The sequence below is a fragment of the Ochotona princeps genome, chromosome 31 (assembly GCF_030435755.1).
Source record: "Ochotona princeps isolate mOchPri1 chromosome 31, mOchPri1.hap1, whole genome shotgun sequence".
NCBI classification, from domain to species: Eukaryota; Metazoa; Chordata; class Mammalia; order Lagomorpha; family Ochotonidae; genus Ochotona; species Ochotona princeps.
Window position 1 is genome coordinate 9,425,049 of NC_080862.1, and position 25,623 is coordinate 9,450,671.

The following is a 25,623-nucleotide window of genomic DNA, read 5'->3' on the forward strand; positions in this document are numbered from 1 at the left end:
AAAGGCCTCCTGGGGAGGACGGGGTGGGTCCCCGCCTCCTCCTAGGGCAGCCACGCCCCCAGGAGTCAGCCACCTCACTTTGGCAAGCTGGAAGATGTGGACAGTTGGAAGATGTATTTGGTTCTTGTAAACTGAAAGTGAAACTTTGACGGACTCCCCAGTCTCCCATTCCCAGCCCTTTCCAGTAAACTGATTTTCATTAGAAAACAATTTGCAGAGTTACTCACATGCTTTTAAAAGCTGGACATTTGATAGCAGATTCAAAATCTGAACTCACTAAGCTTCCAGACCTTGATGTCTTTATCTTCAGCATCCAGACACATGAATACATTTTGCTAGCAGGTGTTTCCCCATGATGAAAAAAAATTTTTTTTCAAGATGACTGAATATCTTGCTGTTAACCCCTTCGACATACAGAAAGTGCACAACAGACCTCATAGGTTTGGATTATATTCTAGAAAGCAGGGGAGGGTATGTGTACAAGGAAATATATTTTTAAATCGTGGATTCTGTGACTTCCTCAAAGTTCCTAGACATAATGAAACCTCAATTGCTTCGTCATTAAAAATAAAACAAACCTTCCCATCTGAGCTGCACCTTTGAAGAATGTTCTGGAGTCCCCTTCTCCAGTCCTCCTTAGGAACTAGGCAAGTAAAGATCTTTTTGGCGAGACAGGAGAGGCCTTCGTGGTGACTGGGTTTGCGCTGAGAGTGGATGCTGCAATTTTCATGCATGTTTCCCAGGTGCTGGGCTTCCTTTCACTCTCCTTTCCTCCTCTCTCCCGGCCTTCCTTCCTAACATAATTTGATTTTTTTTTTTTATTTTCCTGTTTTATTTTAGCTACAACTCAGAAGAGTGTAGGATGAAGGAACATTGGTATGTTCCTTAGCTTGGGTACGGTGTTGGCTTCCCATAGAAGAATTTCCACACTCAGTGTCAGAATGTCGTAGTTTTTTTTTTTTTTTTTTTGTCTTGGGAAATACTGAGGACCATAGAGTCTTAAAGATCAGGTTGGGGGCGTGGAAATCTTTGGCCTCGGTAAAAACTGTCACAGATTTTTAAAACCTAGCTCAGACGCTTCCTGTTTCAGATCTCTTTTGAGGCCACCTACTGGAATACAACAGTTTCCCCAAATTTCAGTGGCTGTGAGCTATGCTAAAGTATAGGCAGTGTAGTAAGCCATTTTACAATACATATTTATATATATGTATACACACATATTTAAACAAGTTCCTTGAAACAAAATGTAAATCTATTATTTGTGCTATCTTCTAACATTTTCTATTTCTTTCCTTTTTCTAAATGCTATGGTCAAGACCCTGGGCATAAACCTTGTGGTCTGCTGAAGCGATCGTGACTTTGAGATCTGATGTGACTCCTTTTGGAACTAGTTATCCACCACTCCAATGCTGAGTTGTCTTGTACAAATAATTTACTGAAAAACCCAGGATTGAGCCCTATCTTCTTGGATGGCCTCTATGATCTGTGAATCAGCTGGAAGGCTGAGTGTGTGTATTTTACGAAAGCACTTTTCAGGACCTGCCACTAGGATCCAGGGGAAGGCAAGCAGTGAGTGAAATTTGCCTTCATCTGAAGTTGTTGATGGGAACTGGAGATCTTTACTCGGTTTGTGGCTTGGTGATTTGTGTATTAGTAATCTGAGGCTATGTGTTCTTATTCATCCCTCCCACCTGTTTCCATGCTTCTGCCCTTCATCTTCTCCTACAATGGATCATACACCTTAACAAAGCTTTGGGTAATCTCCAAGGGTAGAAAAACAGGATGTGTTTTGAAAAAGAGAAAGTTTTATTATTATTTTTTTAATCTGCAAGGAAAAAAAAAATCTGTAAATCAAAAAAGACAGTGAACGTGGCATGAGTCCTAATATCTTCTAAGTTTTAGGATTTGGAGAAAATGAAGTGCTGGAAGTGCTGGGGAAGAAGAGAAGCAGTGGCTACAGGGCTGAGGAGCTGAATGTCGTGGTCAACTCCATGTGGTCAACTCCATTTTCTGATCACATCCCTACCCTGCTGCATTCTTCCTTTCAAGAAGTAAAACTCATTATGGCCCATGTACCATTTCTTAGAGTATTCCTAAGAGTCACTTGCTTCATGGTTGACTAGGAGCAGCTGTCTCAAGCACACATTCCAGGCGTCTGCTACGGACCTGCTAAAACCACAGCTCTTGAGGGGTGGGCCTGGGAACTGTCACTTTAACATGATCCCCAGTTGAGTAATGCTCACGCTAGAGATTTGAAAGCTGATTGTTTAAGGAAAAAGTTTGGCCAAGAGAGTTCTTGGAAAGTGCAGCTGCACCTCGCCTTCCTCCATCTAACGTGGCTGATTCACTTCATTGGACTCTGCTGTTTTTACCTTTAAACCAGAGAAATGAACCTCATGGGAACCAATCTCAGAAGGACAATAGAGTTCAACGTGTTATCGTGGGGTCTGATGGGAAGGGAAAATTCCTGGTGCAGGAACAATCAATTCCCAAAGAACCTTGATCTCCGAAAGCAAGATATATTAAAGGCACTCTCAAAACAAATTTTAAAATTTGATGAACAGGAGCAACATGATGGCATAATCCTCCAGTTGCCATCACAGGTATTCTATATGGGCACTGGTTTATGTCCCTGCTGCTGAAGGGTCCCAAGACTTTGGGCCGTCCTCAACTGCTTTTCCAGGCCACAAGCAAGGAGCTGGATGGGAACTGGAACAGCCGTAATATGAACTGGCACTCATATGGGATCCCGGCTTGTGTAAGGCTAGGACTTTATCCACTAGATTACTGCACTGGATCTATGCTTTCAATTTCAAAAAGCAGCTCTCACACCGTAGGTACTATAAGACAAAGATGAATCTTCTAAACATGTCCTCCATCCTGGGTGATGTTACCAACCCAGAAATGGAGTGTTAGCTGTTGGATGGGGTTTTGGGAATGCTGTTCAGTAAATATTTTAATTTTAGGGCCTTTCCATTGACCAAAGGCCACTCAACTTTCTAATTAGGAAATATTCTTCAAGGAGACACTAAAGAATATATGATTGGTTTAATATCCTAAAATTAAAAAACATAAGTGACTATCGTATAAATCAAACAGCAAGCTTGCAAGTAATTTCATTTAGTTATAAGAACTTGTTCCTTTAAAAAAGCCTCCACAAGCATTGTTTAGTTTTAAATCAAGAAAAAAATATGACCTGAAAATATCTAAGTCTACAAAATGTACTTTTTATAAAGATTTATTTATTTGAAAGACAGCATTGGGCAGTGGTGGGGGTGAGGAGACAGTGAAAGAGAGAGAGGCAGAGAATTTTCCATCTGTTGGTTCACTCCCCTAGTGGCCATTTGGTTGGCGCTCAGCTAGACCAAAGCCAGGAGCTGAGAACTCACACGTGCTGAGGTGAGACTGTGGAACTAAAATAAGAGCTAAGTAGTACTAAAGTGTGCTGAGTGATAGATGAATCAAGAGTGTGTTAAGCAGTAGGTAAATAGTACTAGAATGATAGTAGTAAGAAATAGTATTAGGGAGTAATATTAAGAAATAGTTCAATGATAAATAAATGTCAGGCAATAAAGAAAATAAAGTTAGGTTAATGGCAAAAATATGTGTTAAAAGATAACATTAAATGACCTTAATCTCTATGACTAAGGTCCAGCAATAGCATTAAATAAGCAACTAGCAATAAGATAATTAAAGCAAACATGTAGGTAATAAGAGATAGCAATTGGTAGAGGGTTGGATAAGTAATGGTAATTAGAACATAGGATAAATGATGTTAGAATGATGCGGATTGATCAATTGTTAAGCTGATTGCTAAGTTTGGCTTCTGTAATGAGAGCTTTGCTTGCTACAAGGGGAACCAAGGTAAAGCCATGACAGGCCTCGGACAGGCTAGGTCTAAGTGTCAGTCCCTAGAACTGAGGTACCCGCTACCCCGAAGGGGGCCACCACACACCCTAGACTGAGCCAACCAATCAGAGGAGACTTGAAAGGTCCCTAGCATCAGGTGGTCATGGTGATAGAGGCTGACCCCGGGGATGGGCACGGATAAGAGAGACTGACCAACAGAGTGGTCACAGGTGATAAAAACTGGCCAACTGCAATCTTGCCAATGCCTGTTCATAGAACCAATGGCCTATTCCTAGAATTGTAGCCAAAATCCTATATAAACTATGTGAAATGTATGGTCGTGGTCCTGGTCAAGACTCCACTGCGTTGGGTGAGACTTGGACCCTAGCGTGCTAGCAATAACGTTCCGTTGCTTTGGCATGATCTCGTGTGGAACTTCTCTGTTCAAGGTGGTGGGATAAATGCCAGACCCAGCAGTGGCAGGCGCCAACTGGCACTCATGTAAGATGACAGCCTTCCAGGTAACAGCTTGACCCAATGCCAGCTGCTGCCAAACTCATTTTGAAGAGAGCCACTTTTGCTTTTTGGCATGAGTAAGTGTTGAATCAGAGATCACTTTTAGTCATGCAGAGAACGGGACTAGGATTCTGTTCAGCCTGCTATTTACTATTGTAGGGTGGCCAAGAATGTTTGTTTTCCCTGCCTCTTTTTAAAGTGACAGCATGGCTTTTCTGTCCTGAAGTTGATACTATCTCAAACAAGAAAGTAAGATGCAACAACTGGATGGAGTGTAGAGGTGGGCCTCTCAGCAGTGCTCGGGGCAGGCACGGGAGGTGATGTTTGAGAGACGAATGGTGATGACCATCATGAAAATATTTGCAGAAGACACATATGTGACAGCAGGAACAACAGGTGCAAACACTACAAGGGGAGGATAGGCTTGGCAAGAGTGAAACAGCATCATTGTGGCCAGTGGATAGGGTAAAGGGAGGGCTGGTGGATCCTTCTTAAAGGGCCTTGAGGACAAAAGCGCAGCTGGATTCTAACCACAATGGAAAGTCACAGCAATTGAAGGCAGCTAAGTTATCTGATTGGTCATCTGAAGTTCTCACTGTAGGGGTGGTCTAAAAAGCAGAATGTAGATGGGCCTTACATTTATGGGAACTAGAAGACCATTAGGAGCATATTCCTGTGGAATTCACTCAAAATGGGATTTGGAAGTAGAATCAATAGGATTTGTTGTTGACGGATATTAGTAGTAACAAAAACAAGGGCATCAAGGATCACAGTTAGGGGCAGGTGTTAGGTGCTATGGTTATGGTTATGTTGGTGCTTGGGATGCCCCGACTGTGCCTTCTTGCTAATGTGGACTCTAGGGGCAGCTGATGATGGCCCCAGTGTTTGGGTCCTTGCCACCTATATGGATGACCCAGATGGAATTCCAGGCTCCTGGCTCAATTTCACGCTGTTGTGAGAATTTGGGGGAGAATCAACAGATAAAAAATCTCTCTCAGGCCCGGTGCAGTAGCCTAGTGGCTAAAGTCCTAGCCTTGCATGCACTGGGATTCCATATGGGCACTGGTTCGTATCCCCTGCTCCACTTCCCATCAGCTCTCTGTTTGTGGCCTGGGAAAGCAGTTGAGGACAGCCCAAAGTCTTGGGACCCCTGCCTGCGTGCGAGACCTAGAAGAAACTCCTGGCTCTTGGCTTCTGATCAGCTCAGTTTTGGCCATTGTGGCCACTTGAAGAGTGAACCAGCAGACAGAAGATCTTTCTTTTTTTCTCTCCTTTTGTCTGTAAATCTGAATTTCCAATAGGAAAAGAAATAAATCTTAAAAAAAAAAAAACAACCCTCTCTCTTTTTCTCTTCCTTTCAAATAAAAATGAAAATAAATAAAATTTTAAAGGCTAATACATTCATCTCTCTATTTTTCTCTATATATTATTTATTTATTTATTTATTTATTTATTTAATGTGCTGTTCCAGAGCAGGATATTGCAGCCAGATAACCTATACTATAGGGTTTCACAATGTCATGTGAGTTCACTAAATTAAGGAAGTATAAGCACAAAGTTCGAAAACCAGTTTTAGCCAATCCGAAGAAGAAAATGTGCTCCTTTTCTGGAAATGAAGAAGAAGTTGGAGGCAGTGTTCTGGGAATGGCTTCAAGCCTGAACCCTGCTCCTGGGGCTTCCTGTCCAACAGGTTCAGCAGTGACTGGATAAGGTCATTTCCTATCGGAATGGGAAGCCCCGGGCCAGACATGAGAACAGAGAGCTGTGAGTGAAGCTGGGATATTCCTTTAACAAAGTACAACCAGGGAAAAGCCTTGCAGGCTGAGGCTCTGGCACTGAAGGGTGTAGACACCAGCTTTGGGCAATGAGCCATTTTATTTCCTTACGGAATATGGCAGAGTGAGAGTAATTGGAAAGTGGTTCAATTTATGTCTGTACTTGAACGTGCCAGAGGAATATCACTTCTTTTTAAAAACTATCACATTAACAAAAACAGAATGCAATGATGGTAATTAAAAAAAAAAGCAGCAATAATAAAATGAAGAAGACTTAAAATTATCGAACACTATCTTGGTCATTCACCTATGCTAGCACATTCAGATATGCCAATCATCATCCATCTGTCTTAAAGAGGTGGGGACTGAGGTATGGGGCTTAAATAATTTGAAGTGCACTCGACAATGGAGAATGTCTCATATATGCCCAAGAGGAGAGAAACCATGGGTACAAAGAAAAAAAAAAAAAAAAAAAGAAAACCTTAACAATATTATTCATGGTAAGAAACAGAGGCAATCCAAAGAAAGGTTTCTGAATTTTGAAGAAATAAACAAAATTTTTGCACACTGAAATATTACTTCACCACAGGAAGGGCAATACTGATGCATACTAAACTCTGAGTGAATGTTGAAAGTATTTTTTCAGTTGGAGATAGAAGCAAAAAAAAGGCCATGTATAGTGGGCTTGCCTTTCTATGAAATATCCGAAATAGTAAAATACTGGATCTGAGTAGCTCTGATCACGTGGGTTTTTTTCCTTTCCTGGTGCCCCCCATCTGTCACTTTCAAGGTGGTCATTTTACAAGGCTGAAGCTTTGCCATTCTGCGGTTCTGAGCCGGCCTGGTGAACACTGCCAGCTCACGCCCACACATGTCTCCCGGCTTCCTGGGTGCTTTAAGCCCAGGGATGCGCTGATTGGCCGAGCCCGTCACCCAGTGTGCGACGGCTCTGCAGGGACAAGGCCCGCGCCCTGGGAGCCCGGGTCTGCCGGCCTTCTCGCCGCGATCGCCTGGTCACTGCTGCCCAGTGAGTGAGCGCCGGCCGCGGGCGGGGCGGGGAGGGCGGGCCGGCGCGGCGTGACCGCCCGCTGGTGACCGGCAGCTGTCCACCCCGGATTGTCCGTGAGAGTCTTCGGATCACGCGAACTCGCGGTCGCTGGGGATCGCTACCATCGAGTTCGGGAGGGGCGGGCAGGGCCAGTCAGCATTCCAAGGCCAGCCTGGGGAATGCCCAAATGATTGCAATTGAAAGCAATGCCGGAGGGTGGAGTTAAAGACAGGAAACTCCCCCGGAAGCTGTGGTCTTTGCCCTGGAATTTGCATGAGGGGAAATGGCCTAGTTTGAGTGGAATGCAACTTACTGAAATGGTCCTGAGTGATGTGTCCTTTGATCCGGAAACGAGTTTAGAGCACACGTCATTATTACTTTAGGTGCGGTAGCAATTAAATCTAGATTTCTCAGGGGTACCCAGAGGAAGGCAGCTTTCACTTGCAGCCCCAACTCTACTCCCTAGAAATATGAGGGCACTTCACCAGATTTTCCATGAGCTGTGTGTGAACACACTCGCCTGCATTAATTTCATCAATTTGGGAGGGGCGGGGGGAGAGCCAAAATCAGATTTACTTTTTTGTTTTTTTAGGTATCTTAGGAGGTTTATTCCAGTGGGGCAGGGACGGGGTGGTCCAGATTTACTTTTAGTTTCGTTTTCCCATGAACTTTTTGAAGTGCCCTTGGTAAAACTGTCATAGCAACCTACAGCACGGATGAGGCCAAGATGTTAACAGCCAGGAGCCCTTCCAAGGTCTTAAGGGTCACCAGGGGGACCCTCTGTGCCCTCTAGGCTCCCCGTGTGAATTAACAGCAAGAAGTCTGTTACCTGAGATAAAGTGTTCCTTGCCAGGAAGGTTCTAATGATCAGGGCGGGGCCAGGCGGAAGCCAGGAGCCAGGAACGCTACCAGGGTCTCCCACCAAGGTGGCAGAGTCCCAAACACTAGCGCTGACTTCTGCTGCTTTCCCAGGTCATTAGCAGGGAGCTGGATGGGAAGCGGAGCAGCTGGGACAGGCAGGAATGGGTCCCCATGGCAGGCTTTGCAAGGCAGTGGTTTTACTTAAGCCGCAACACTCACATTTTTGAAAGACTTTACCTTATACAAATGAGTGAAACCCAAGTTATTGGTAGTGTAAGACTGCTGATTTTCTGATGTGTATTTTCGTGAGCAGGAGAGGAAAAGCTGAGAGGGCTGTGTTTACTTTGACGAATACTTGGACCTAGCGAAATGGCTTTGTGAGGTGGAGGGCAAAGTTGACAAGGTGTGGTGTTCCACAGGGCGACTGTTCTCTCTGCCAACCGTCTTACTAACATACCCAGACTCCAGTGCAGATTCAAGGTGCCAAGAAGGAGGTAAGTCTGAATCCTAACTTTCCAGACAGTTCTACTTCTCCCCATGATTGCTGCTCCCTGTTGAAAGCCAACGTTACCCTATTCCAAATAAGAGCACTCCAAGGAACAGCAGCTCTTTGATGTATAGGGTGTGTGCCTGGGCCGGGGTGGCGGGGAGCACAGCTTTCTGTTAAATGTCTGCAGTCAAAGAAATGTCTTATAAGCAGGAGAAAAATAAGTGGTGGTAGGGAGTCTGAGCCAAGCTTTTGCCCTACTCAAGCTTTTTAAAAATATATATAAATTTATTTTGTTTTTGATGTTGTTTTACATAGTGGAGAAGCTTATATACTCATGTGGACCACTGATTAGGGTGGGGAGGGTCGAGGTATGAGGGAAAGTGATTGAGACAATTGCTTCCAATTATTTTCCCCTGTATTTTGGGGAAGGGGTGAGAGAAAGGGAGAGTGTTGCTCCCAACAGTGTCACCCTGGGATCCCCAAGGTAGAGCGTGTTCCCAGGGTACTGCTTTGGGTTGTTCCGAGATTTTGCTGATTTTGTGGCCCCGGGCTTGAGGGAATCATTAACAGCATATGTTGCTGTTATCTTGAATGCAAGTTGGGATCTATCGTTGAAGATGGGGGGCTGTGAATGTTTGGAAGAAGGGAAAGTGGCTAGGTCTTCGCCTATCCCCTCAGGGAGAGACCCCCGAGGGCCTCACAGTGGGATGGTGGTGATGGGGGTGAGAAAGCTCCTGTCCCAGATCTGCTCAGGGCTGGGCCATTTCTCCCCTGTCCTTTGCAAGCCAATTCTGACTCAGGGGTTGCCCTGTTCACAGCAGGGTGTGCCACGGGGAAGCCACAGCAGGAGTGAGCCCACGTTGGAAAGTGGGTGAAAAATGGAATTAAAAGGTACATTGATTTTGGTGCCAAACAACCCAAAAGGAAATCCATGTACATGAAGTCTCTTCAAAAGGCACAGGGAAACATGTGTGTTACACGTGTGTTATATTGTGTTACATGTGTGTTATATATGTGTTATGTGTGTTACATGTGTGTTATATGTGTTTGACCCCACTCAGCTCTGACTGTTGCATCTATCTGGGGGCTCAGCTCTGACTGTTGCATCTATCTGGGGATGGAGTGAACAGATGGAAGATCTCTGTGTATCTGCTTTTCAAATAAAAATGAAAAATAAATTAAAAAATTAAAAGCAATATTATATATGGATTTCAAAAAATTACTTGTACCCTAGCAGACTTATACTGTAATTTCATTTCTCATGAACTTTTTCAAGTTCACTCATATGGGAAAAATCTGGCTTGCACTTTCTACTCATTTGGAGCCTCATTAACAGGGGTAACCCAATTCCACCTGACATGGCATCCTTTCTTCCGCAATCCTCTTCTTAGTCAGCCAGAACCCAGGATGGTACTGGTGACAATGGAAGTTCTCCCTGGGCTTCCTCACAGAACACTAATGAATCTTGGCCGTAAAATATGCAGAATGGCTACTCTGTCCTGACACCCCATAACTTTTTGCAACAGCCTACTAAAGAGGAAAGTGGCATGGGCACAGGTTAAAACTCCTGGTACTCTGCTTCCGGTCTGGCTCCCTAGGAAGGCCCAGTGGATGGCCTGAGCACTTGATTTCCTAATAACCCACGTGGGACACCTGGATGGACATTCCAGGCTCACGGCTTCACTCCCACCACACCCTTTACCCCTCCACCTCCTGCCCCAGGCCCTGACTGTTAAGGGCATCTGGGGAGTGACTGAACCACTTTGCCTTTCAAATAAATCAATACTTAGATAAAAAATATACCTGCCACGTTGTCACACAGAACAGTTCCACCTTCTGAAAGTGAAAGTCAACAACTGAATAGAGGTCTTCAGAAGCAGGTTTTTTTTTCTTTTCTTTCTCTTCACGTTATTCTTCTAGTTGTTTTTTTACCTTTTGATTTCTTTCCTTTTTTAAAAAAAATTCAATTTTCTTCAAGATTAATAGTGAGAAGAAAAATTAGGAGATATGAAACTACAAGCTTACAGAGCCAGGTGAGATTCTGGAACTCCTCAAGTTCAGTCAGTTGGTCTTAGCTTAAGTCAGAGATGTTGGCTACTAAGGCCTGTGGTCACAGGAGCGGCTAACAGCAATAACTAGACTCCCACAGTGCGTTCCTGGGAACTTGCTTTTCTTACTTTGTCATAATCGTGTGGTCGCCTAAAGCACACAACATCAGGATGCATGGAGTATCTTGTTCTGAATCTCTTCACTGTTTGTTTTGCACTTTAGGTCAAGATGGGGTTTGTATTTTCAAAATCTATGAATGAAAACATGAAAAATCAACAGGAGTTCATGCTCATGAATTCTCGGCTTCAGGTACGTGTAGAAGTGACGAAGGATCGTGTGGCCCCAAGGATTCTGTTGTCACTGTGTGTGCGCCAGAAGTGTGTTTCCTTGGACTCCTCAGGGAAGGCGATCTTGGCCTGTGTGAATGTCCAGTCCATTCCCGTGGAAAGATCTGCAGACACAGAAGACAGAAATCAGGCCTCTCCAGAGAGATCTGTGACCTGACCCCCCAGGGCTTGTGGCTGGCTTGCCTTCCTGGACAAGAGGGACTTTTCAGTGTGACCATTTAAAAGGTCTCATGTGGGGAGACAGATCATTCACTTTAATCACTGGGGGCTTTGTCCTTATAAGAGAAAGAGTGAAGCAGGCCTGAGAGAAGGAGAGAGAGGAGGAAAGGAGGGAAAGGAGAGGGGAAGAGACAGAGAGAGAAGGAGAGAGAGAAAGAGAGAGAGTGGGGTTTGAAGACGCAGTAAGGGCCACAAGCCAAGAGTTCACCCATGGTCTAAAAGGTTGAAAAGACAAGGCAACAGATTCTCCCTTACAGCCTTTGGTAGCCTCAAACCTTCTCATCCGCCTGTTTTGGACTTGTAAAACTAGACTGGTGTCACTTGAAGCCATTGTGTTCTTACTGACTTGTTGTGGAAACAATGGGACGCAAATCCCATTGGCACTGGGTTTGTACAATGGCTGGATCAACAAAAAAAAAAGTGTAGTTGAATATTGTTTGCTTACCACCTGTTGCTGATAGGTATCTGAAATAGCACTAGCCAAGATAAAATGTTGAAAGTTTGACTGCTTTCTTAAGATTTCAAAGATTATAAAGTCTTTGGCTCCTTCTGGCCATGGGACTATAAGGGCCTACTTTAAGGCTGTAGATTCAAGCCAGACTGCCTGGGTTCAAATCCCAGCTCCATCTCTAGCTAGATATGTGACTAACACCCCAGTCTGCTGATATGTGCTCTGAAGCTACTTAATATGCTCTGGGACAAGGTTATTTCAAGGAGTAAAGGTGATACTCTTTGCATGAATAGTGCCTAAAGTCGTTGACAAAATGCCCGTTACACTGCTTGTTGTTGCTAAAAAGTGAAAACGGTGTCTTGTGTAAGATGAATATTTCTTTTTTTGGGGTGGAGATGGAGTAATTGAAAAGATGGGTAAACTAATTATTGTCACAGAGTACTGTGACCAAGGCGAGACCAAATATTAACTGGTATGAATCACTCACAGCCCGGCATGCTGCAGGAGCACGGGTCGAGGTGGACTGCCCTTGCCTCCTACTCCCAGGGGGCTGATGCACACGCTGTGACGTGCTGTGTGCTCGCTGCCTTAGTGTCACACTGGGCCAACGCTGGGAACACTACTGCTTTTGTGGTACTGGGAAGGAGGTTACGCTGCAAAGAGCAAAGGGCAGATAGAGTCTGGCCTTCCTGACCTTCCCAGCCACCGTGTGGGCAGGGCGACTCAGGGGCTCCTGGCACTAACCCGTGAGATCAGAGCTTCAAGAACAGCATTGAGCTCTAGCTGTCCAATGCCCAGGTGTGACACAGCTGACCCAGGGAGGAACCACACTTAGGCACGTAGGGGAATCTCAGTGAATGCAGGGCATTACTGAGTCAGAAAATTCTTTCAGGCTGCAAGGTAGGTGATCAAGTTTCCCCAAAAGGGTTTGCCACTTCTCCTTTATCAGAAACCGAGATGGCACTAGGCCGAGGCCAACCATGCCCCTCAAATACATTGTTTTCATGTGAGCAGTAAATGGACTCTTTCCTTGGAGATGTTCTGTCCTCGTTGGCCCATTCAACAGTGGGAACACCAGACCTGAGGATCAGACAGCCTCTGAATATTCATTTTTTTAAAAAGATTTTTTTTTTTAAATTGGAAAGGCAGATATACAGAGAAGAGTTGAGACAGAGAGGAAGATCTTCTGTCTGTTGACTCACTCCCCAAGTGGCCGCAACGGCCGGAAATGCCCTGATACAAAGCCAGGAGCCAGGAGCTTCGTTCAAGTCTCCCATGTGGGTACAGGGTCCCAAGGCTTTGGGCCATCTTAAGCTGCTTTCCCAGACCACAAGCAGAGAGCTGGCTGGGGAGCGGGGTCGCTGGGATTAGGACTGGCACTCATATGGGATTCCTGTGGACTTTAGCCAAAAGGCTACAGCGCTGGGCCCAACGCATATTCATTTTTAATAAGAGATTAGCATCATGTAAATAACTCCCCCCTTTCTAACCAAGGTATGTTATTTGTTGACAGCTCTGTCTCCCTCTGAAATAATGTGTTGAAGTCTTAACTCTTATTTGGGGATAGGATTTTAACAGACAAAATTAAGTTTAAGAGAGTTATCAGGGTAAGCTTTAAGCAGGAATTGACACTGAAGTAGGCGTTTGGGGGAATATAGTGTTAATGTGAAGTCAGCCATCTACAAGACCAGGAAAGAGACTTGTAACAGATGTGTCCTTTACAGCCAAACTTGCAGACACCTTGCCTTTGGATTTCCAGCCTCCAGAAATGAGGGGGGGGGGGAAATGTTCTGATGCCCAGGTCATCCAGTGACCACAGAATCCCTTAGAAAGCGAATAAGGGGTGTTCTTGTGGTCTGTGTCCAGCAGGTGGTGCCGATGTAGCAAGAAATAGCTTTGTCTCCTTTGCTCTCTGAATTCTGTACTATAACGGAACACATGAATTTAGCTACACAGTGGTATGCAGGCATAGGGTTGGGGAAGGGAAGACGGGACACGACCACGGTTTCTTGACTTGGCTCAAGGTTCCCCAAATTCTCCACTTTCACTGGAAACTTTGTTTAAACACTATCACTTGAATTCTGAATGCAAGCCCAGCGGTTTAACCAGAGGGTCTCAGGGTGAGCCGAGCAGTTCTGGGCGATGGTGCCGTCTCTAAGTAGGGGACGAGGTGCAGGGCAGAGCAAGACAGGCAAGGCTTTAACCCTCCTCATTGCAGAATAAATTTGGCTTCTTGCTCTGTATGTAGCCCTGGCCTCTGGAGAGCCCTGCTGGTTGGAGGCGTGTTGCTGTTGGCTGTCACAGGTGCCACGGGGGCTGCCCTGATGCCCCCAGCTCCCAGGGTCTAGCACACACTTCCTCGAAGGGACCAAGCTAACTTTGACTCCTGAATCCAACACAGCCATCAAAGTTCGAATCCCTCCCCTCCTGGAAGCTCCCCAGCAAACCTCACACTGCTGCAGCAGTTGTAGCTGGGGGCATGGGAGGGCAGGAGCAAGGGCAGGGAGGGTAAAGGAGATGTTGGATTCTCTTTCAGTTTCAAGTGGCTCCCTGCCTCTGGGTTCAACAAAGTTCTAATGTTCTATTGGTAGCAGTGTTCTAGGCCCTGGGTGTTCAATGGAGAGGGTGCAGATGAGCCTGTGTGGATGCTGGGACGGATGCAGTCGGTCTGTGAGGAGACTCAGGAGTTGTGGCTTTCCTCGCTCTGACTGGGAGTGGCTTGCCAGCCTGGCCTGGGTCTGGGAGAGAGGCTACTTTTCAGCGTTGACCAGTAGAGGACAGTCAAGGACCATGTGGGTTCTTTCCTACATATGGAGTGAATGCGAACAGGCTGGGTTGGCTTTTTCTTTCAGGGAAGAGGACCAGTATTAGGCATTTAGTCACATCTCTCATTCCAGTGACTAGGTCCTCAGTCCTAGCTGAACCCCTTTTGGGCATTCAGGCCCAAATGTATCCCTTCATGGCCAGGACGGTGGTTGTTACTTTAGGCTGCCTGACGGGAGATGTCCTACAGAGGCCAGGAACTTTTATCACTGCTTTCCCCCTGTGATGCATGTGGTGGCTGGCAGGGATTGAATCGAACCCAGACTGCCAGCAAATACAGTCAATTTTCAATCAATAGCAAGCTGGCCAGTCACTGACATAGAACAAAATTTTATACAAGGCTTCAAAAAAGTTTTCTGTTGATGAGTGAACAACTTAGTTTTGGATGGTGATGGAGGGGGTATTACCTCGCTAGTGGAAATGAGCTCTTCAGATTATCAGCGAACTAGAACTTGCCACTGCCTTTGTGGCCTTTCTCCGAGGATGATGATGCATGCTGGACGGCTGTCCTCCTGTCCACAGGTCCCCCAGCAGGTGCTGAGGCTGCAGAAGGTCCATACCTAGGATATACCATGCCTTTCCTTGTATACCTGTGATGGTTGAATTTATACATTAGTAAGAGATGAACAACAATGAATAAGATAGTTCCAATAATGTCAAGTAGTGTTTTCTTTACAAGAAGAAATATTTGATTCCTTCTCAGTGAACAAAAAATTTGGCTCCATCAGGAAGATTAATACTGTCCGTCTTAGGTTCACAATTCTTCCAATCTTGTTATGAAAATTAATGATCATTTAAGATTTATGATTAACTTCAGCTTGAGAATATTTACTGAACATAAATGGAGGGACCATTGGGTTAGGAATTAATTTATTACCATAAAGTAATGGTGTCATTTAAGATCTGAAATTTTGTTACATACGGGTATATTCATTGGATTTTTCATTGTACTTCATCTGAATGCCACAATATGGTATAATTACTTTCAGTTGTATAACCAAGAAGAAAACTATTAATTTGATGCTGTATTTGTTTCATTTTGAAGAAGATATTAACTTTAAAAAAAATGATTTCTATATTTTCATTGGAAAGGCAGGCTTCCAGAAAGAAGAGGAGAGAAAAAAGATATTCCACCCACTGGTTGACTTCCCAAATGGCTACACTGGCCAGAGCCGACACCAGGAGCCAGATCCTCTTCCGTGTCTCCCACGCGAGTACATGGGCCCAAAGCCATCCTGCACTGCTTTCCCAGGCCACAAACAGGGAGCTGGATGGGAAGGGGAACAGCCAGCTCACAAATTTGTGCTCAAATGGGATGTCAGCACTGCAAGGTGGAGTGTTAGCCAGCTGAGTTATCATGCTGGCCCTGAAGAAATTATGTTTTAAAAAGAAAATGAAGTGTTGGGAGTTATGAGTGATTCTCTTCTTTTGAAAAGTTCTGAAATCACTGAGGAAGCTGTGGAAAAAGGAATGGGAAGATTAGCTTATTTTGATGTCAAAGAGCTTAAAATTTATGCATAGCTTTTTTGGTAGTATGAACTCTCCATGTACTGCTTGAAGAACCCTCATGTGGGGATATGAAGTTGGGTAGCATATTTTGCCACTATGTTTTCCTTCAAGAAAATACACGAAGAGGACAAGCCCAGTGGCATTGTTATTTTGTTTTTACATCCTTTGTTTCTGAAGATTATTTTCTCTTTTCATGATCTCAATAGGAAGATTTTCCTTCATAGTTTGCAGATTTGGGGTTTCCAGTTCTTGCATAGGATTCTTTTTGAAAAATGAAGGTTCTTTAAAAAGAGTTTCTCAACAAAATATTAGTTAGAAGTTAGTTAATACTAACAGGTTTCCAGAAACTTAACCTATTAAGAATGTCTTTGCTTTTAAATATCCGAAAACTATCAATAAGCAAACCCCTAAATACTAAAATAGGGGCAAATATTGAATTAAAACATAACTACATGGAAAATACATGTTATGAGAAGACTATGCGTGGATTCCAAAACTAACTTGCTTTTCAACACTTTCATTTATTTGAAAGACAAAGAGTAAGAGACAGGAAGAGATCTTTCATCTTGGGTTTGCTCCTAAAATGACCACCTGGGACTGGGCCAGGTTGAAGCCATGAGTCTGGAACTCCATTTAGGTCTCCCATGTAGGTGACAGAGACCCCAAAAACATAGTGACAGTTAAAGCCAGCCATAAGCTTTTTTCTTTTCAAAACCAGAGAAATTTAAGCTGAAAAACTGTATATTTTTATTATTTAAAGCTATTACCAAACTTAGATTCTAGAGTTTTCAAAGATGGTCTCCTACTGCCCAACACCTCCATTCTTATCCTTTACATTTAAGCATTAATTTGCAAAGCAATTATTAGATATTTTTGAAAATCTGTTAGAACTACATATGGAAAACTATGAGTGTAATTGAACACACTGTCTTTTTTTCCCTCCTTACTGATAAGAAAAGAACCACAAAGAAAATATTTTTGGTTATTCTATGCTCATTAACTCTAGCAGTATACCAGGCCCTGTATTTCTCAGTGAGCTTATACAGATTGAAAAAAAAAAACCCAACTTTTTTTAAAAAAGTGATATTTGTATGTTCTGATAATTAAAATTATTTCATGTAATCATTTTCCTGGAAGAGAAAATGTTCATTAAACACACATAATTAATTTGTTTAGTAAATTCATTATGTTAGTTTTAAGTTCATGATTAGGTTCAGTTCAAGTTTATGTACCAAAGGTGAAATAGAAACACGGGGTCTGGGGCCCTCACTGAGGTACGCTGGCAGCAGGCAGGATTGGTGCTCCTGATAGGAGATGCTGGCATTGTAAATCGCATCTTAACCTTCTCCATCACAATGCTGCCCTAAACAAAACAACATTAACAGTGTACACGTGTCTGGGATGTTTCTATAGGTACAAGGCCTGAGAAGCAGCCCGGTGATTGAGACTTCATTTTGAGCTACAGAAAAATATAGAGATTTGAGGGCTGAAAGAGATGCATGGAGACAAATCATGGGAAAGCGAGGAAACGAACTACACAGTGAATAAAGATTTCTTAGTTATGCAGGTAAAAGGTGATAAATATGTAGCTCTTTGGGCCCAGCGTGTAGGCCTAGCGACAAAAGTCCTCACCTTGTATGCACTGGGATCCCATGTGGGTGCCAGTTTGTGTCCCAGCAGTACCCCTTCCCATCCAGCTCCCTGCTTGTGGCCTGGGAAAGCAGTTGAGGACAGCCCAAAGCGTTGGGAGCCTGCACCCGCGTGGGAGATCAGGAAGAAGCTCCTGGCTCCTGGTTTCGGATCGGCTCAGATGATCTTCCTCTCTGTCTCTTCTCCTCTCTGTATATCTGAATTTCCTATAAAAAAATACACAGTTCTCTTTCTAATAAGGATAGGTAAAAACAAATCTCGTTTAGCAAAGGGGACATTTATGCCTTCTTTTAAAGAACTAAAGGAATAGTAGCAAACTTTTCTGCATGTGGTAGACTCTTAATTTCTTGTAGATCAGAATAATCAGTATGCCAAAGTGACATATTTTGGCTTGGTCAGTGCTTGGTGGTAAAATGCCACCCAGTATCTAACACCATATTGGTGTTGTGTTTGAAAAAAAATTTAAACATGGTAGAATTCTCCAAATCTTTAAGATGGAGAATGAGATGCTTCAGTCATGGATCTGTCTGCTGAGAGACTCCCCGAGGCACGCCTCTCTGCCATTCTCATTCATACTCCATCACAAAGTGGGGTGCAGGGGGAGCAAAATGCCAGTGTGCTCCTGGTGTTATGAAATCAAAAGCTAGGGCCCGGCGCTGTGGCCTAGTGGCTAAAGTCCTCACCGTGAACGTCAGGATACCATATGGTTGCCGGTTCTAATCCCACCAGCCCCGCTTCCCATCTAGCTCTCTGCTTGTGATCTGGGAAAGCAGCTTAAGATGGCCCAAAGCCTTGGGACCCTGCACCCGTGTGGGAGACTTGAACGAAGTTCCTGGCTCCTGGCTTTGTATCAGGGCAGTTCCGGCCGTTGCGGTCACTTGGGGAGTGAATCAGCAGACGGAAAATCTTTCTCTTTGTCTCTCCTCCTCTCTGTATCTCTGACTTTGCAATAAAATAAATAAATCTTAAAAACAATAAAATCAAAAACTTTCCAAATTTAAATTGAATCACTTAGAAAGCCAATTTTCTAGAACTTTCTTTTCCAGTGAACTCAAAGCAGTGACAACCCCGAGGGAAGAACACAGCTTATGTTTCTCAGCCTTCCCTTCTTCCCTTCTTCCCTTCCAAGAAAAGTGTACCACTTTTCTTGGCTTAACAGAACTGACGTCTCTTTGGACCACTTCTCCTGGTCTTCGTAGATATTTCGTATCGGTGTCTCCTGTGAATTTAAAAGCATATTACGTCTGGAAGGTTGCTGGCAGGACAAGGCCCTGAACCACGCCACACCTTTCATCATCTTGCTGTATCCGAGCATACGCCACCCAGTTAACACTTTATCACCTCACAGAGAGTCAGAATGCCTTGCAGTTGGGAGGCACCTTGACATTCCCTGTCTGCTTCCATTTTGCTGCCACACAGACATCCTAACATCTCTACCACATGTCCTCTGGCAACGTGGTCCAGGTTCTTCTCTAACCCTTCCCTTCATAATGGGGTCACCATGCTGTAAAGGTTAATAATGTTAGGATAATTTAGAATCTTTGTTGAGATTTTCGGCACCATTAACTACTAGAATTTTTTTTTAAAATATATCCAGACTTAACACAGTCATAATAACTAAAAATCAACTGGGGGGTATACAAAATACAGAAGGTCTTTAAACGTGTTACTACTAGGAGATGTCCGTTGTTGAAATCAGCTATTTCTCGTGTTATGTAGGTAATGGGCAGGGGAGAGGAGAAGGAGGATGTTGTTCAAACCACTCACCAAGGGGGAAGAAAAATGTGGCATCAACTCTGTACCCCAAAACATAGCTAATTACTTGTGATAAACTGTTATTGTGGAACTTTCTTGATAGGAACCGAAGATGTCCTACCTGAAGCAGTAATACTGTGATAATCAAGATGAATTTATTATTGTAGAAATGTATGATTTTCTTCTCTTAGCTTTTATTCCCAGCAATGCTTTTGGGTATCTTGCCATTTCCTATTCTACCTTGATAAACCAAATGTTGTAATCTGCAGTTATTTCAAAGATAAGTCAGGTTCTTTTGGTTTATCTCAAATCAAACCATACTGCACCATTCCAAGTTGCCTCGCTCACATCAATGATTTTAGATCAAGTTAATGAGGCATTAAGCACACAGACCTTTAATTTTTCTAATCATTTAGGGTCTTTTATGGTGAACATAAATTCAGCAAAGCATTTTTGTCTGGCTCTTGAGGTTTTTTGTGTGTCCTTTAATTGCTATTTCTAGAAAAATCTGCTTTGAGATTTAGAATGCAGAGATATAAGTAGGCAAAAGATGTGTCTCTTTTGTTACGACATTCAGACAGCTGAACATTGTATGAGCAAATGGAAGTTCTAAGATTTAGTCACTTTATACTTTGAAGACATTTCAAATATCCCCTCCCTCCAGGGTTTCCCTTCTTACCAATATCTCTATGTTTCACAACAGCTTCGCAAAGCAGGTGTAACTGGGCACATTTCAGAAGTGCATGAAGCTGCAACTTAGAACAACATCACAGTTAGTATCAGGCAACTGGTTCCCAAAGAAGGCTGTGTTTGAGATTTTGCTCAACCCCCTACTTGATTTTATGAGTGTAGGAATGCTAAGTAGGATAAGCATTGCTTGAGAGGAGAAGGTGAGAATGATGTGATTGTTTCTGTGTGCCGCCCTTGCACCCCATGTTGGGAAGCATCAGCAGGTCCTGTAACTCGTCTGCTTGAGACCGCTCTGTGAGCTCTCAGACTCTAAAACTGGTCCCACATCTGGCTACCTTGGATAGTTCTGGTAAAGGGATCCCAGTATGTCTAGGTCTCCCTTTGGCAGCCTGAGGATTTTGCAAGGTCGATTTTACACGAAGGAAGGCAAACAAAACATAAGCAAGAATTGAACTAGGGACAGAGTTGACTTTATTTGGATTTTAAACAAAAGTACTCTCCTGGCCTGAGACAGACAGGTCTGGCACCTAGGGTTGAGAACCTTATTGACAGCCTACACTCATTCCTGTGACTACTGGATTTCCTCAATGACTGTTTGACTCTGAAGATGTCTTCTTAGTGACTCTTGCCATGCTTTACCAACATCCTTGGGAATTTCACATTTCTGTATAATTGACACTCATTCCTGAATCTTCTTTGGTATCTGTCTTGGCAGTTCCATTTTCCTGGTATGCATTCTGGCAGGAAGTTCAACCACAGGGAAGCTGACATCTCCAACATGTCCCACAGGATAACGCTATTTCACCCTGGATATGAACTGACTCACTTCTCTCTAGAAGTTAGCAGCAAACTCCTGTCTCTTCCTGTTTTTACCGTCTGGGCTTGCTTTGGGTCACCTATGGAATTCTCAATCCTTCTGAGGACTTCCAGAGAGTGTTTCTTTTGAAAAGCAGAGATTATAGGCATGTTTAGGACTAAGCAAGTGGGAGATTTCCTGGCTTAGCCTTGCTCCAACCCCAGGTTCTCACTCGTGACCCATTATTCATATAGCTTCAAAAGCATCTGTGAAAATCTTTATAAAACCTTTCCAAATCACCCCTTTAAAGCACATCACAATGAAGGGGCTGACTGGGCACCATCAAGTGGGTCACGATGGAGTTCTCCGGTAGAAAATAAGGAATTGCAGAGCACATCACCGTCAGTCAAGGCCATTCTACAAAAAAAGAAAAAAAAATCAAAACAATAACAAAGCCACAAGACCATTAAGTGATCATCTCCGAGCGTGGATGACAAAATGAAGGTTGTTCAAACCACAGTACTGACCAAGCATTTCCCTAAGCTAGTAAGAATGCTGCTACCACTTTTCTTTTCATTCATATCTCCGTTTCATTCCTTGTGCTTCAGATGATAACCAATGTTTGCCTCTCCCTGACAGCGCTCTGCTCAGATCATCTTCTGAGTGCTCCCCTGTGTGTGTCCTGTGATAAGCCATTTCTGTTTGCTGTTAGTGAAATGCCTCCAGATAACCAATTATTTATCTCCTTCATTGCAACGTGTTTATCTAACCCAATTTTTCTAACTCTTGGTATGTTTCTGGTGTGTTTTGCTGGAAGAAAGGGACAATGTAGTGGTAATCTAACACATATCTAATACTCATTTAGCACTTAATGGGTCCTGGGAACTGTTGAAAGCGCCACATAAATTATTAACGCCTGTAATCCTGGTTAACAACTTATGAGATGAGAACCATTGTTATTGCCATTTTGTTGATGGCGCCACATAGGTGGCAGTTCTATTGCCTCAAGGAGAGATCCTTCTTTACAGATTTGGGAAATCTTTAAAGAACAGTTAAAAGAATCCTTGATTTCTCCATTTCTTTATGACCAGGGTGGCTAAAGGTTAAGTTTATTCTAGGGTCACTCCTCATGGAGTCTCTTCTTACACATTCTAGGCTATAATCTCAAGGGATGGGAAAAGAACAGGCCAATTTGTGAGGAACTCTCATTTTTTTTTTTCCAATGCAGAAATACTATCTTTTGTAAACAAAATGACCTTATGTTCTAAGACATATAAGTATCTTTGTAAACATTGTGAGATACAGTTGATGCCTTTGTAGAGCCTACAGAAATGTGAGAACCCATAGAGAACTGCCTCTGGAAGATGCCTTTCTATCTACAGGCCTAGACTTCTGCCTGTTTTCTTTTCCAGCACCTTCTCTGACACTTGGGAGTTCTTCCTTCCTGAAGAGACTTTTTACACAATAGGCCCTGTTCTCTTTTCTGTTGGTTTTCTTCAAAATAAGCATAGATGTACTTCATCTATTAAGGTGTTCTTCCTAAGCATTATAAATGAGCAGCTGTCAAGTCACAATAGCAAATATTAGGAGAGTTTATGAAGGTGAAGACAACTTAAAAAGTTCTCATAATACTTATTTACTCTTTTTATTTTTATGGATCTAAGAAGACCTGTGTACTGTTAACAAATGTAATGATTACGGTGTGTTATTTTTTTGCTCTCTCAGAAATTTCCACTGGCTTTCAATGTCACTGAGAGAGTGTCTGAAACACAATGGCCCGCGAGGTCCCGTGAGATCTCTCATCTTTTCCTTCAGCACCTTCTTGACCTCTATGTTCCTATCTCTGGCCTCATTTCCTCTCAATTTGGCTTTTGCAGTTAGTCTTATTTATTCTGTTTTTTCAAGAAAAAGATTTTATTATTTTTGTTGGAAAGGCAGAAATGCAAGGAGAGGAGAGGCACAGAGAGATCTTCCATCTACTGGTTCACTTCCAAACAGCAGCAATGGCCGGAGCTTTGTCGGCCCAGAGCTGGGAGCCAAGAGCTTCTTCTGAGTCTCTCACATAGGTGCAGGGTCCCGAGGACTTGAGTTATTCTCCACTGCTTTCCCAGGTCAGAAGCAGGGAGCTGGATCAGAAGGGGAGCAATCAGTCTCTTGGTTTTGCCCACACCCACGTAGCCACCGACGTGGGGAAAGCCAGAGCTGTAAGGGAAATCAAAGGCCTTGGCAACTGCCTGGTTAAAAATCTATAAATCTGATGGGATTAAGGGCCTGTACCAAGGCTTGAATGTGTCTGTGCAGGGAATTATCATCTATGAGCTGCCTACTTCAGTATCTATGACACCGCAAAAAGAATGTTTCCAGATCCCAAGACGACTCACATCTTCACCAGCTGGATGAGTGCCGTCTGTCACAGCTGTGGCTGGGCTGACTTCCTATCCGTTTGACCCTGTTTGGTGACGCATGATAATGCAGTCAGGGTGCAAAGGAAATGACATCATGCACACAGGCACACTGGATTGCTGGAGGAAGATTACCAAGATGAAGGCGGCAAAGCCTTTTTCAAGAATGTGTGGTCCAATGTCCTCAGAGGCACGGGTGGTACCTTCGTGCTGGTCTTATGCAATGACATCGAGAAGCTCATATAAGTTAGTTTTTAGGTTTGTTCCTCTGCGAACTGGCATGCTGTATTATGTAATCTGAGACTTCTTGATCAAAAGCTACTATGTACTAGTTGAAAATGGGAAAAAATAATATTCTTGTGGTCAGTTTTCTCTTAATGCCATTTCCGTGATGATGGTGATGATGATGATGGGACTCAATTATATGTGTTATTTCAGTCACTCCTGACATAAAAAAATTTAATGAAATAAAAATATATACAATAACAACAGAAAGTGGAGCAGCCAGGAGTTGAACCAGTGCCTATTTGGGATGCTGAAGATGAGCCTGCTGCATTACGGCACAGGCCCCAGTGTTATTTCATCTTATTAATGAAAGGTTTGAGGAATTTCAAATATCAGAGGGCAATTAATTCATGCACCAAAACTGTTCTATTTTTATTTCTGAATTTCAGTGCTAGCCCTTAGGACATAGGGAGGAGATTCAGATGACTCCGGCACCTCCTGTGTGCTAGACACTGTGCCCAGTTCCTGTGACTGGCTTTCTTCTGCTAAATTTTGGGTCGTACTGATGATTAGGCTTTTGGCAACTTAAGAGGTAACTGTGAGTTTCCAATTAGAGTGCCAGTTTAATTCCTCCAGATGTCTAATTTTTTTCCCCACATGTCAAGACATGGCCAGTCTTCCTTCATCTTACATCTGTGCAGTTAGGTTTATCTCCCACAGTGATTTAGCCCAAATAGGTACAACATCACCCAAGTGGCTTGATATTGATACATATGAAAAAAATTTTTAAGGTTTGGGTTTTTCTGCTGAAGACTCCATCCTAGTCTAAGTACATCATTGTCCTGGGGAGATTTTATTCTCCACATTCAGTCCTAATTTATGGTGCTGTGAATGATTTTTATCAATTTTAACTGAAATTTAGTAAAACTTCTGTATCTAGTTATGTTCTGCTCACCAGCCCATTTTAAAATTAATTTAAAAATCTGCATTAACAATAGTTGTGCATACTGAAGGGGCAGAACATGACATATGAGAACACACACATAATGGGTCCTGATCAAATCAGGGTAATCCACATTGTCCCTTCTTTAACATTTCTTTATGATTGGGATCCTGAAGCTTTCCTCCTCCACATCCTCATAAAACACATGTAACAGTTTATTATGAACTATATTTATCAAACTACCATTAAGAACTTACTCTTTTGCCTAAACTCGGATTTGGTACCTATTATCAAACTCTATTTCTCCCATGCCCAGCCTTGGTAAACATTTTCTTGTGTTCAGATGGGATTTTTTTTTAGCTTTTATGTGCTAGGGAGGACATTAAGTATATGTCTTTGTCTGGCTTATCTCACTTAGCATGATGTTCTTCAGGCCTATCCATTTTATTGCAAATAATAGGATTTCTTTCTTTTTTGCGGCTGAAGAAGATTCCCTTATATACATCTATGCCACATTGCCTCCATCTGTTCTTCTGCTGATGAACACCTGTCCCATTTTGGTATTCTCACTCTTCTTTCCCAGTGTTTCATGATCTGGCCACTACTCAGTGTGGCGTCTATGGGTCTTTTCCTTCTGTGGGCTGTCTTTGAATGATGTCCTTTCCTTCTGACATGTTCATCAACGGATACCTGCTGGAAGTTCTCCAGTTGGCAGCTCTTACATGGACATCTTGTCTGGGTTTCAGATCATTAGTCTCTCTGCCTTGTAGACCCAGGGCTGCCCCAAGTGGTCAGGCAGGCTATTGAACAGTGGAGTGGCTCTGTGTAAATGGATGATGTCTTTGCTGCCTGATCACTTCCAGTCCTTGCAAATTCTGTATCTTCGAAGCTGAAGTCATTCCCTTGGCATTAGAATTGCAATTCCTTTGTTTTCTGTATTGGTAGGTCCATTGGCTTATCAAGCCACCTTAATGACATTAGTGGCTTTAAAACAACCTGTGTATTCTTTCTCGGTTCTGGAGTCCAGAAGTTTGAAATCAAGGCATGCCAGCAGGACTATGGCCTCTGTGAATGCTATAATGAAGATGCCTTCTTCAAGTCCTCCAGCTTCTGATGGTTCCGGATATTCCTGGCTTCTGGATGTAGCACCCTCATCTCTTCCTCCATCTTCATAGGCATTTTTTCTTCAATAAGGACACTACTTGTCACTGAATTTAGAATCCCC

General features: G+C 43.3%; 1 protein-coding gene and 1 pseudogene across 3 annotated transcripts in view; both read left to right on the forward strand.

The window, feature by feature from the left end:
* Positions 1-6,958: 6,958 nt before the first annotated feature.
* Positions 6,959-25,623, forward strand: part of PLGRKT (plasminogen receptor with a C-terminal lysine) — a 29,959-nt gene continuing 11,294 nt past the window's right edge. The window contains exons 1-2 of one of the 3 annotated variants that reach the window (XM_058657325.1): positions 6,959-7,167; positions 10,811-10,897. In XM_058657325.1, the coding sequence (XP_058513308.1) occupies positions 10,817-10,897 (81 nt within the window). In that variant the 5' untranslated portion in view covers positions 6,959-7,167; positions 10,811-10,816. Of the gene's footprint in view, positions 7,168-8,465; positions 8,544-10,810; positions 10,898-25,623 lie in introns of those variants that run through there. The other 2 variants (XM_058657323.1, XM_058657324.1) reach the window with 2 other exon arrangements.
* On the forward strand, positions 12,101-23,476 carry LOC101517505 (ADP/ATP translocase 2-like; annotated as a pseudogene).